This window comes from Vulpes vulpes, chromosome 2 (genome assembly GCF_048418805.1).
Source record: "Vulpes vulpes isolate BD-2025 chromosome 2, VulVul3, whole genome shotgun sequence".
NCBI lineage: Eukaryota > Metazoa > Chordata > Mammalia > Carnivora > Canidae > Vulpes > Vulpes vulpes.
This window is the reverse complement of record NC_132781.1, coordinates 16,018,226-16,030,987: the sequence shown is the minus strand read 5'-3', so window position 1 is coordinate 16,030,987 and position 12,762 is coordinate 16,018,226. Positions and strand designations below refer to the sequence as shown.

The 12,762-nt window shown below is 37.5% G+C and overlaps 1 protein-coding gene across 1 annotated transcript in view; it reads left to right on the top strand.

Moving 5' to 3' along the window:
• Positions 1-3,572: 3,572 nt before the first annotated feature.
• EFCAB3 (EF-hand calcium binding domain 3) overlaps positions 3,573-12,762 on the top strand; it is a 63,309-nt gene continuing 54,119 nt past the window's right edge. The window contains exons 1-7 of the mRNA XM_025999454.2: positions 3,573-3,609; positions 4,023-4,151; positions 4,942-4,995; positions 5,476-5,580; positions 7,802-7,855; positions 9,865-9,969; positions 10,494-10,547. Of these exons, the coding sequence (XP_025855239.2) occupies positions 3,573-3,609; positions 4,023-4,151; positions 4,942-4,995; positions 5,476-5,580; positions 7,802-7,855; positions 9,865-9,969; positions 10,494-10,547 (538 nt within the window). The remainder of the gene's footprint in view (positions 3,610-4,022; positions 4,152-4,941; positions 4,996-5,475; positions 5,581-7,801; positions 7,856-9,864; positions 9,970-10,493; positions 10,548-12,762) is intronic.

The following is a 12,762-nucleotide window of genomic DNA, read 5'->3' as shown; positions in this document are numbered from 1 at the left end:
AACATGATATGGTTGTGTCTTTGCCTAATTTACCAGTAGCCAAACTTGTTCTTTACTTTATTTCTCTCTTGTATAAACTTCTCTCAAAAGTTTAGTTATGGTATCATGTGCTCTTCCTGACTCCCACACAACTTAATGTGAAGAGCTTCTTTTGCTTTCATTTCTAGATAAGGTTGATGGCCTGCGTTTTTCATTTTGTGACATCCTTATCTACTTTTTCTTTCCTGATTCTAGCTAGGAAATGTTCTACAAAATACTGGGTTCAGACTTGAGAAAACGAAATCCAGAACCTGCAGAGTCACCTACTACCAGTTATTGGTGAGCATTTTAAGATTCCTTGGTCTGGGGCACCTGGTTGGCATAGTCAATAGAACATGAAACTCTTAATCTCAGAGACATGAGTTCAAGCCCCATGTTTGTTGTGGAGCCAGATAGATAGATACATACATACATACATACATACATACATACATACCTTTATCCTGTAGATAATGACTAGTCTACCTCTCTCCAGCAGAGAGAGAAAAAACAGGGGCAGAGAGGCTGCTGCCAAGGTCCAGATGATAAGGGTCTTTATTAAGGAACTTCACTGGTGATAGAAGGGGAGGGCTGATGGGACGTGGTAGGTTAAAGGGAGAGGGATACTAGAAGTGTGAAGCAGAAGTTCATAGCTTATATGATTGGCATAAACACACACACACAGGCAGGGTAGAGGAGAAACAGAAAAAGGAGCAAAATGAAAATGAATGAATGAATGAGCAAAAAGTTTAGAATAGAGGTGCCTGGGTGACTCAGTCAGTTAAGCGTCTTAACTCTTGGTTTCAGCTCAGGTCTTAATCTCAGGGTTCTGTGATCAAGCTCCAAAACAGACTCCTTGCTCAGCAGGAAGACTGCTTCTTTCTCTCCCTCTGACCCTCCCTCCCCTGCTCAAGCTCTTGCTTTCTCTCATTTTCTCTCTCTCAAATGAATAAATTTATTAAATTTTTTTTAAATCACATTTGTTAATATCACCACCAATCCAGTCAAAAAAGTGTTTAAGTATTAGGAACCTATCAAGTCATAGGGTGGATATAAGATCTTCTAAATTTAAATTTTCATTTGAAAACTCAGACTCTACCATTAAATATCTACTGTCAGTTGTTTTTTTACAATAATAGGCTCACTTTGTTCATTTTCAGGAAGATGCTTCACAAATACCAAATACTCTGAACACCTAGATTTTGTACATTTTTGCAAATGAAAATAATGTTTATGAAAAAAGCAGCTACTTTGCTTGAAACTCAAACAATCACACAAGTTCTTTTTCTCAAGAAATCATTGTATTTTAGTATGTGACTGATGTGCTTTATACAAACTTTTCAGTTCATTATACAGAATATTTAAAAATGTGTTCTCAAGGGTTAGGATGTAATAAAATAAATACCTTTTGCTATATTATCAGGAACATTCTTTTTTTAAAAGATTTTATTTATTTATTCATGAGAGATGGCGGGGGGGGGGGGGGTGCAGAGAGAGAAGCAGGCTCCATACAGAGAGCCTGGTGCAAGACTTGATCCCGGGACTCCAGGATCACGCCCTGGACGGAAGGCAGGCACTAAACCACTGAGCCACCCAGAGATCCCCTATCAGGAACATTTTTTTATATATATAAATTTATACTTTATTGGTGTTCAATTTGCCAAAATATAGAATGACACCCAGTGCTCATCCCATCAAGTGCCCCCATCACCCAGTCACCCCCACTCCCTGCCCACCTCCTCTTCCCCCCCTCCCCCAGTTCATTTCCCAGAGTTAGGAGTCTCCCATGTTCTGTCTCCCTTTCTGATATTTCCGACTCATTTTTTCTATCAGGAATATTCTTAAGTGAAACTGACATTCTTTTACTACAAGCATGTACAGTGAAGAACACAATGACTGCAAGTATATTTGTTGCCATGGCCTTGATTTATGCACAGATGCCAGCAGTTTCACCCACCACTGCTTTTGCATCATCAGTGCAAATGTCAAAAGTATAAGAGACAAAGGATATTGGGCGACTCCAGAGGTCCCTGGATCACATTTTGAGAACTGTGGCTCTAACCATCTCAGCCTTCTACTCAGTGTAAGAGAACTAGGCCTGAAAGAAGGAAAACTAACATTTGGGATGGACCTGACTTCAAACAAACAAAACATTCCATTCATCATAACATTCTAAAGATTTTTAATAGCTCGTAAAGTAAAAAAAGAAGTTATATTAATTGAATGGATATATACTTAAAGCTCAGACTTTTTGTTATATGTTTCTGTGATTGAAAATATAATAAAAATTTTAGAATAAAACATGGACAATTATTGGGGTTTCATACACCAAATCTCTATTTAGGAATTTTATATAGGGGCACCTGGCTGGCTTAGTCAGTAGAGCCTGTGACTCTTGATCTTGGGGTTATGAGTTCAAGCCCCATGTTGGTTGTAGAGATTACTTAAAATTGTCTTTAATCTTCAAAAAAAAATTTTATTTAATTGTTCAAGTCTAGTTATCTTCAACTGAATCTAAATTCTGAATTTTCCTACAGAAAATGAAAAAGTTGATTTGGATGTGTTGATGGAAGCAGCTAGTGCTTTTACAGGTGAGTGAGAACTTGTATACAACATCATAAAATTGAGATCTTGATGCCTTGTAGAGAATTACCTTTTTAAAGCAGTAGTTTACCCCCTCTAGCCATCAATAGTAAGTTTGCTTTGCTCTTTTATCTATTTTCTTATTTATTGATGATTTTGTCTTATTGACAATAATTTAAATCATTAGAGATTTAGGAGAAGCATGGGCACTCTCAAATATTTTGGCCAGTAACGTGTCCATTTCTCTAGTGTTTAAAGAATCAAAAGGTAGGTGAACATAGTGAATCTCTATGTGAAGTTTTTGCATCAGGGGTTATGAGCACTATGAACAGTACAGTTAAGCCCCATAATTCAAGTCATAAAGCAGTAACAGAGGTATTACTTGCCAGCATAATTATGTCTATTCTGTATACCATCATAAGTCATTGGGCAGTTACACTCCATGCTATACTGACCCAGACACGGAATAGGAGTGTTATCTTCTTATTTTGATTAAAAATTTTTTCAGGGGAACCCTGGGTGGCGCAGCGGTTTGGTGCCTGCCTTTGGCCCAGGGCGCGATCCCGGAGATCTGGGATCGAGTCCCATGTCGGGCTCCCGGTGCATGGAGCCTGCTTCTCCCTCTGCCTGTGTATCTGCCTCTCTCTCTCTCTCTGTGTGACTATTATAAATAAATAAAAATTTTTTAAAAAAAATTTTTTCAGGTATTGAATTTTACAATAACTCATGTATTTCAACTTCATCCTGCAGTTAGAAATAATGCTGTACTGGATTATGTTTTTCATAATTTAGAATAATTGTATTTTTTAATATTGTCACCTGAAATGATTCCCATCTATTCAAAGGAGAAAAGGTTGAAGCCAGTGACTTAAAAAATGTGCTGGGAAACATGGGAATTGAGATTACTGAAGAAGAACAGTTGATGCTGTCAAAAACTGTGCCAATCTCTAGTGAGTATTTAATATGCCATCATGGTGCTCAGGGAAATGGGGCACTGTGGGCTTCTGGGTGAGAATTGTCTAATGCCCTAAGAAACCTCCGAAGGAAAATGCAATCCAGACATAATAAACCCCATTCTTGTCCCTTGTGTTTTAGTTTGGAAGTGAGAAATTTACAGGTGAGAAATTCCTGTCTTTTTCATTCAGTCAATGGACATCTTGCTATATATTATACATATTATGAATGCTACACAGCTAAATTCTTCTTTAGTCCCTTGAGTGTACTCCATATTCTCAGTCCTTCCCCTGAGAGCCCTCCCATCTCCCCATAATCCAGCAACTAAAAAATAAACATCTGAGAGCAGGGAACCTCCAGGACCATATGCCTAAGCTGTCAGTATTTGATTCTGATTGGTCAATGATCCAACCGGTCAGTCCCTCAAAAATTCTACCTCCTGGGCACCTGCATATACTCGCCCCCAGAGACCCTACCAGGCCAGCCTGTGCTTCACCTGGGCCTCCTGCCCAGTCTCAAGGACCTCTATGTAGACATCCCTCCACTCTCCAGCTTGTATCCCCCAAGCAAGAGCAAGCCTGATCACCCACATCAGGGTGAGTGCTAGCACCCCTTATGGCAGAAGCAGCAGCCCAAGCAACAAATGCTCAATGCCCATCTATATTCTCCTCACATATACCAAAGGCTGTGGCCACTCCCTATGTCTAGCATTCCCCCAGATTGCTCTCAAGGGGCCAATTATGAGAATTGGAGCATAGTTAGGATATCAGCTCTGAGCGAACAGGGTAGAGATGCCGAAAGAAGCAGATGGACTATAATGGAGATGGCCACGTACATATGCCAGGCGCTGAGTATTCAGTCAATGCTTCAGACACTCCTTCCACAGGAAAGGGCACTCTGAGACAGCACCTATGGAGATGGACTGGGCTGGCAAATGTCCCTTGTTCTCTGTCCCTGTTGAATTCCATTTGTGAAAAGAGTTTGCTGAGAGAACAAAATTTAAATATTGTTTTATACTACTGTTTGGGTTGATAACTATTTTTAATAAAATCCCTTTATAGGCTCTACCATCCAAGCTAAACATACATTTATAAGAATACCTTATGGGCCTAGAGCAGAGGCAAGAAAAAGAGAAAGACAAAGAGGTCAAAGTACAGTTAAAGAAGGGAAAAATTAGAAGCACATATGTGGGTGTATTTGTGGCCTGCATCAGCTACTGCCGTGTGTTCCAACTAGGAAATAGATTGACCACATTGTGGGCATTCCTTTTATTATTATTTGACGGTGAAACAATAAATTTCTAGGGAATTATATAAAATGTCTTACAAAATTATAGAGTTCCTTATCCTTTTTTTCTCTTGACTTGAATTTTACCCTATTGCACAGGAGATGGAAAGGTGTATAAGAAGAGATTACTGAATACTGTGAAGCCTCTCAAAAGTAAGAATCATGAGAACAGCAGCTAAAATGTATTATGCTTTGCATTTGCTTTTTTTAAATTTCCAATTAGAATAATGCTATTCCATTATTCCACTGGTTTACTGACACTGAACTTGAACTTTATAACCTACCACTCTTCTGTAGGTATAACTACATTAGAGGAAGTTATTCTTAGTAATATGCAGCAAGTTCAAGATTCTGATTTCATTTACGTTGGTTATCTTTATCAATTCATCAGACTTATCACTCTTCTTTTTCATCCATGACTATTTCAATTAAAAGTTATAGCACAAAAAAAAAAAAAAAGGTTATAGCACAATGTTGAGGGCGCATTTTCTCTTCTCAGCTCAAACACTGACTATCTGGGTTCAGTTAAATGGCCATTATTTCACTCTGCAGTTACAGCAGATGCATACTCAAGACTAGCATCTTCCACTTCTTGTACTAACTTGTATTATTTACATCCTCTTTTTTCCTAAGGAAAACATGTCAGTGTCAAGAACCTGAACGCTATTGTAAAGAACATGGGGATTCAGCTTGAGAAAGAGGACTACCAGGATTTACTGACCCAGCTGCCCATTGATGGTAAGTATTTCAGATACCACCATACCTCAGGGCAAATCTTAGGGCTTCTATATGAGGGCTTCTGAAAGTCAAGCTATTTTTTTAATCTCTTTGAAAAAATTTATGAAATATTTCAAACATCTATCAAAACAGAAAACAAACAGTACAATGAACACTTCTGTAGCCACTGGCTAGAGTTAACAAATATTACCATTTTGCCATATTTCTTTCATATATCTTCCTTCCTTTCTTTCCCTCCTTGAACACTTTTTTTAATAAGAAAGGGTTTCATTACTAATCAAATAAGACCAATTTAGTTGGATAAAAATGTCACACAGAGGCCAAGGAGAATTCATTAGAAAGAATTTGCTAAGGGGTAAGTCCCGGGCTAAAAGTCCCTGAATTAGAGAGCTCTTAGATTCAAACGCAGAGCCAGTGGCTCTGCCAATTAAAACTTGATGAAAGGGGCACCTGAGTGGAGTAGACCTAGGTGTCTGTTCATGTCATGATCTGGGGTTCTGGAATTGAGCTTTGCCTCAGGCTCCCTGCTTAGCGAGAGGAGTAGGCTTCTCCTTCTGCCCCTCCCCCTGCTCATGTTCTCTATCTCTATCTCTCTCTGTGTCTCTGTGCGTGTGTGTGTGTGTGTGTTTCTCTGTCTCTCTCAAGTAAATAAATAAAATCTTTTTAAAAATTTGATGAAAAACAACTTGTTAAGAGAGTCAGACAGCACATCTTTCAGCACAGCCAGCACAGGCCAAACCAAAATAGTTCTTCCCTAATTCAGGGTTTGTATCTTCAACCAATGGGAAGCTGGCAAATGTAGCTAAGGCAGGCCACTGTCAGCAGCAAACACCATTGCTGCCCCTCCCTGTAGCTGGCCTTACCATAGAAAATAGTTTTAGCCTACCCTATAGTTTAAAACTTCACTTCCCTGGGTGATTATTCATTAGGTTGTCTGGTGCCTCTTCTTATCATGTAAAAATCACTATGAATTATTTTTCAGTTGTGACATTGTCCCCACATATTAGCCAGGGCCCCTTAACATGCTTCATACCAGGAAAGGTGTTGTTACCGATGAGTATTTTGAGACCCTTGATTTAAAAAAATTTAAAAAGGGGACGTCTAGGTGGCTCAGCGGTTGAGTGTCTGCTTTCAGCCCAGAGCGTGATCCTGGAGCCCCAGGATGAAGTCCCACATTGGGCTCCCTGCATGGAGCTTGCTTCTCTCTGTCTGTGTCCCTGCTTCTCTCTCTCTCTGTCTCTCTTATGAATGAATAAATAAATAAAATATTTTAATGAATTAATTAATTAAAATAAAAAATTTTTAAAGAACAACAATTTTTTCTATTCCAAAAGTGACTACTGTAACCCTGGAATTTATTCATTCATTTAGCTAGCACAACTCTATATCCAAGATACTGAGCTGACAGTTTATACTTGGTTGTACAAAGAAAATTAAGGCATGATCTCTGCTCTCAAATAGTTTAATGTCGTGAGGGGTGGAGGTGAGGAACATAAAATTTAGAGAGTAAGATGATGGCATCCTGTTAAGGTTTAAGGGTCAGCTGCTATGTAAATAAATGATGTCTAGGTTTCAAATTCCATCTTGTCTATTGAAATATACCTCCTTATTGGGTCTGAAGAAACGGAGATCCTATTAGGAGGGACTACAGGTGATCCTTGAACAACACAGGTTTGACTGTGTGGATCCACTTCCATGCAGACCTTTTTTTTAAATAAATATAGTACAGTGGTATAAATGTCTTTTCCTTATGATTTCCTTAGTAACATTTTCTTTTCTCTAGCTTGCTTCATTGTAGGAATACAGTTTAGAATACATATGACATACAGAATATGTGTTAATTGATTGTTTATGTTATCTGTGAGGCTTCAGGTCAACAGTAGGCTCTTAGTAAAGTATTTGAGCAGTCGAAGGTAACACATGGATTTTGAACTCTGTAGGGGGGTTGGCACCTGTAATCCCCACATTGTTCCAGGGTCAACTATACTATTAAACCTGCTTAACCTCTGTGTTAAGGGTCATTTGATACTTTGTACAAAGTGGTATTCATTAAAGGGATGTTCACTTAAACTTTTTAATCTTTTTCTTTCTTCTTATTTTGAATTAAAAAGAGTAACTAAAGAAAACTATGAAAAACAGCTGAATTTGAACACTTTATATTACAACTTAAATTTTTCATATCATTTTTCCAAGTCTGTGCGCCCAAATTGTCTTTTCTTAGAGAATAAAATGGTTGAGTTGAATGTTGTGATGGATGACACAAAAGCTTTTACAGGTAAGAAGTTGTGGGAAAAGGGAATTCATTATTAACTAAGATGTTAATGCTTTTTTAATATCTTATTTTATTTAAATTCAATTAGTTAACATATGGTTAATGTTAATTATAATGTATCATTAGTTTCAGACGTAGAATTCGGTTCTCATCAGTCATACAACGCCCAGTGCTGATTATATCATATACCCTCCTTAATGTCCATCAACCAGTTACTCCAACTCCCCACTCCTGCGCCTCCAGTGACCATCAGTGTGTTTCCTATGATTAAGAGTCTCATGGTTTTTCTCCCTCTCTGATTTCGTTTTATTTTTCCTTCCTTTCCCCAATGGTCCTTTGTTTTGTTTCTAAAATTCCACATGTGAGTGAAACCATATGATATTTGCCTTTCTCTGACTAACTTATTTTGTTCAGATAATACCCTCTAGTTCCATCCACGTTGTAAATGGTAAGATTTCATGCTTTTTGATGACTAATATTACATTGTATATATACCACATCTTCTTTATCCATACATCTTTTTTGTTTTGTTTTGTTTTTTATTATTTTTTTGGAGTTCAATTTGCCAACATATAGCATAACACCCAGTGCTCATCCCGTCAAGTGGCCCCCTCAGTGCCTGTCACTCAGTCACCCCAACCCCCCGCCCACCTCCCTTTCCACACCCCTTGTTTGTTTCCCAGAGTTAGGAGTCTCTCATGTTCTATCACCCTCACTCTTCATACATCTATCGATGGACATCTGGGCTCTTTCCACCGTTTAGCTATTGTAAACATTGCTCCTATAAACATTGGGGTGCAAGTGCCCCTTCAAATCACAATGTTTGTATCCTTTAGATAAATACCTAGTAGTGCAATTACTGGTCATAGGGTAGCTCTATTTTTAACTTTTTGAGGAACCTCATACTGTTTTCCAGAGTGGCTGCACCAGCTTGCATTCCTACCAATGCTGTAAAAGGGTTTCCCTTTCTCCTCATCCTGACATTTGTTGTTTCCTGACTTGTTAATTTTAGCCATTCTGACTGGTGTGAGGTGGTGTTTCATTGTGGTTTTGATTTGTATTTTCCTAATGCCAAATAACCTTGAGCATTTTTTCATGTATCTGTTGGCCGTTTGTATGTCTTCTTTAATGCTTTATAGAAAAAATATGTTTTTTAAAATATTTTATTTATTTATTCATGAGAGACACAGAGAGAGAGGCAGAGACACAGGCAGAGGGAGAAGCAGGCTCCGTTCAGAGAGCCTGATGTGGGACTTGATCCCGGGACTCCAGGATCATGCCGTGGGCCGAAGGCAGGCACTAAACCGCTGAGCACCCAGGGATCCCCAAAAAGATATTTTTAAATAGTAGTTTTCTCTTCAGGCTATTATTGGCATGCTAAATTGACCCTCTACAGATTTACTGGTTAAATGTTTGTTTGATAACCTTACTGTTTGATTTGGTATTTTTCCTGTATAGACCTATATTATGTAGAGTTTGGGCCAATGTTTTCTGCTTCGCTATTGTTTAAACAATCAAACTATACCCTGAACACTGTTCAATCTCAAGATAAAGCCAGGAAATATGGTCACTATATCAGAAAACCCCACAATCCAGGAAATATAATGGCATTTGACTTAAACCTGGGATTATATATGCTTTTGCTTGAGTTAAAAGTATAAATTCTATTTCTGACATAATCTGTACACCCACATGTACTCTGAATCTACATAGGTTAACAAGTTTCACTGTCAATTTGCTCTCCTAATTAAGCTTATACCACATAGGTAATCTTTTTCATAATTTGAAATCCTTCCTAAAAAAATTTTTTTTAAGATTTTGTTTATTTATTTATAGAGACACAGAGAGAGAATGAGAGGCAGAGGGAGAAGCAGGCTCCATGCAGAGCCCGCCGCAGGACTCGATCCAGGGTCTCGAGGATCACGCCCCAGGCTGCAGGGGGCGCCAAACCACTGCGCCACGGGGGCTGCCCCTAAAATTCTTACATGTTAACAATTTCCATCTTTCCAAAGGAGAGATAGTTAATGTCAATGATCTGAACAATGTGCTGAGGAAAATGGGGCTAGTACTCACTGATAAGGAAAAGCAGCAGCTGCTGAAAACTTTCCCCATTCATAGTGAGTATTTAGCACATCTTTGAAACCGGGATTGATGGGCATGTGTGTGTGTGTGAAAACTGCTAAAATTATATGTATATGTCCAATAAAACTCATTTAGAAAACACAGTTACACATAAGAAATCCTATTCTTGTCACTCCCTTTTGAACATTGAAATTGGTAACATCTTTCACTGGTTTCCATCATCAAGGTTAAATTATCCTGTCCCCCTGGAGTACTGCGCCACCTTAGTCATGACCCAAGGGAAAGAGGAAAGGCAGGGGAGTAAGAGTAGGAAGAAAAGAGAGTAGAAAAGAAATAGGGAGATAAAGACTGTTTTTAATTCAACCACTAGGTAGATTTATATCCATGAAGGTTTTATCTTTGGTTTCATTCCTACTTGAGGGTAAAATAAAATAAAATCCTAAACAATTCTGAAGGGGTTTTTTCCCTCTGAAATTATGGATGTCATATTGTCCTTGTGCTGTCTTTGTTAACCTTCCCTTCACTTAATCTCTATTCTTAATTGTGTCTTGTCTTACAGCCAATGGAAAAGTACATAAAAATAGATTGCTAAAAGGTGTGAAGGCCATCAATGGTGAGAAACATAATGAAAGAGCTAATAAAAATAAAATCCTTATGTTTACCATTTGCTTTTAAATGCTCCAACTTTGTTTTTTCCCATTTAACATATGAAGATACTAACATTTAGTTGAGTTAAATTGTCAGCAATTTAGTTCCAGAACAAGGAGGAGGCCTCAGCACAAAGAAATACTATATACTATAGATGAGGCATGTATGCTTTGATTCACCAGGGAAAAGGAAAAGGATTTTTTATTTCCCGTGTAGATACTGCCAAATGACCTTTCCAAGTTGGTATCTAGCAATGGTAACTCTCACTTGAAATGTGTCAGGGAGTCCCTTCCCTCAGGGAAAAGGAAAAGGATTTTTTATTTCCCGTGTAGATACTGCCAAATGACTTTTCCAAGATGGTATCTAGCAATGGTAACTCTCACTTGAAATGTGTCAGGGAGTCCCTTCCCTCATATCCAAGTAGATGTCTTCAATTTTGCTAATTTTTGCCTGTCTAATGAGCGAAAATAATACTGTATTTTACTTGTATTTTCATGGTTATTGATAAGGTTAGACATCTTTTCATATGTTACTGGCCATTTATATTCCTCTTATGAATTATCTATTTGTATATTTGCCTGTTTTTCTATTCTCAGTATGTTTTTTTTATATATATATCAATGTGTGAGGGCTTTTTTTCTACCTTTGATGATGATCTTTATATAAATAAATAGATGAAATGCAACTAGAGTATGTTACAAGAAATAGCACTGGACTCACTCACTGTCCACTACTCCTATTCTTATTCTTGGCAACTTCAATATCTTCCATATAGATCAGAGTTTTTGACTTTACCATGCAATAGACCCCTTTGACAGTATGATGAATGGATCACTTCCTAGTATAATACTTTTAAATGCATAAAACAAAATATGTAAGATTACAAAGAAACTATATTAAAATACAATTTATCAAAACATTGAAGATATCAATTATTAGTACTTACTGACACATTTAACAAGTTCTAGTAGTAGATCTAATAATTATTAGAATTTTTAAATAGTGAGGAGCATAAGCAACATACTACCATATACCAATATACCAATATATTTGCAACAACTACCATATAATATGAAAATGTCAGTGATCTGTATTAGTAACAAAGTCATAGGTTTTGCTACTCCATGGTTTATTGCCTGCACTAATAATTGAAGAAAATGCTAGATTTAAGTTAGTGACTAGTGGAAATAAAGATGTACAGTTGACCCTCAGATGGTATGGGAATTAGGGGCACCAGTCCCCTTTGCAGTCAGAAATCAGCATATTACTTTGACTCCCCAAAAACTTAAAACTACTAATAGCTTACTGTTGACCGAAAACCTTACCAGTTACATAAGTAAACCAACACATATTTTGTTATATGTATTATATATTGTATTCTTACAATAAACTAAAGAAAATGTTATTAAGAAAATCATAAGAAAAAATACATTTACAATACTGTACAGTATTTACCAAAAAAGTCCACATAAAAGTGACCCCCTGCAGTGCAAACCCATGTCATTCAAGGGTCAACTATATTTTTTCACAAACTCAAAGATTCCTTGAATTCTATCATTAAACGGTCCATAACCCCAGGTTAAGAAATCCTGATTAAATCCTAATTAACTCCTGATATAAGTCACTCATCCAACACCCTGACCACCTATTCCTTGACCTCTCTAATTTCAGTCATCTTTTACTCCCATCCCCTTAATTGTTCCTCACATGGTGATGGCCTAGAGCTTATCCTCACCTAATACTTCATCAACCCCAAAATCTCTATTTCATATACCCACTTTCTGACCTTTATCCTTCCAGTTTATTTACTATGCAGACATTTCTGCCATAACACAATGTAGGAATGCCTGAAAAACCTCCCTTTCTATAAAACTTAAATTACCCACTAAAGTAATGGAGTTTATGGGGAAAATTGGAGAAGTCCATTCAAAATGTGTGCCATTTGTAACCAGAACACTAACAAAAGCAACAATACTGTGTGAGGAAGCTTAGCCCAGGTAAATAGCTCAGAGTAACTGGAGACTATTTAAAAAAATAGATATGCAGATCCACAAGGAAAGAGTTGAAAAGCTGGCTTGCAGCTCTGAAATAGTATAGATGAAAGCAGAACTCTGAGCCAATGAACCTGGTTCCCCTTCCTATATTACAGGCACTTATTTTAAAATTTTATTAAAATAGAA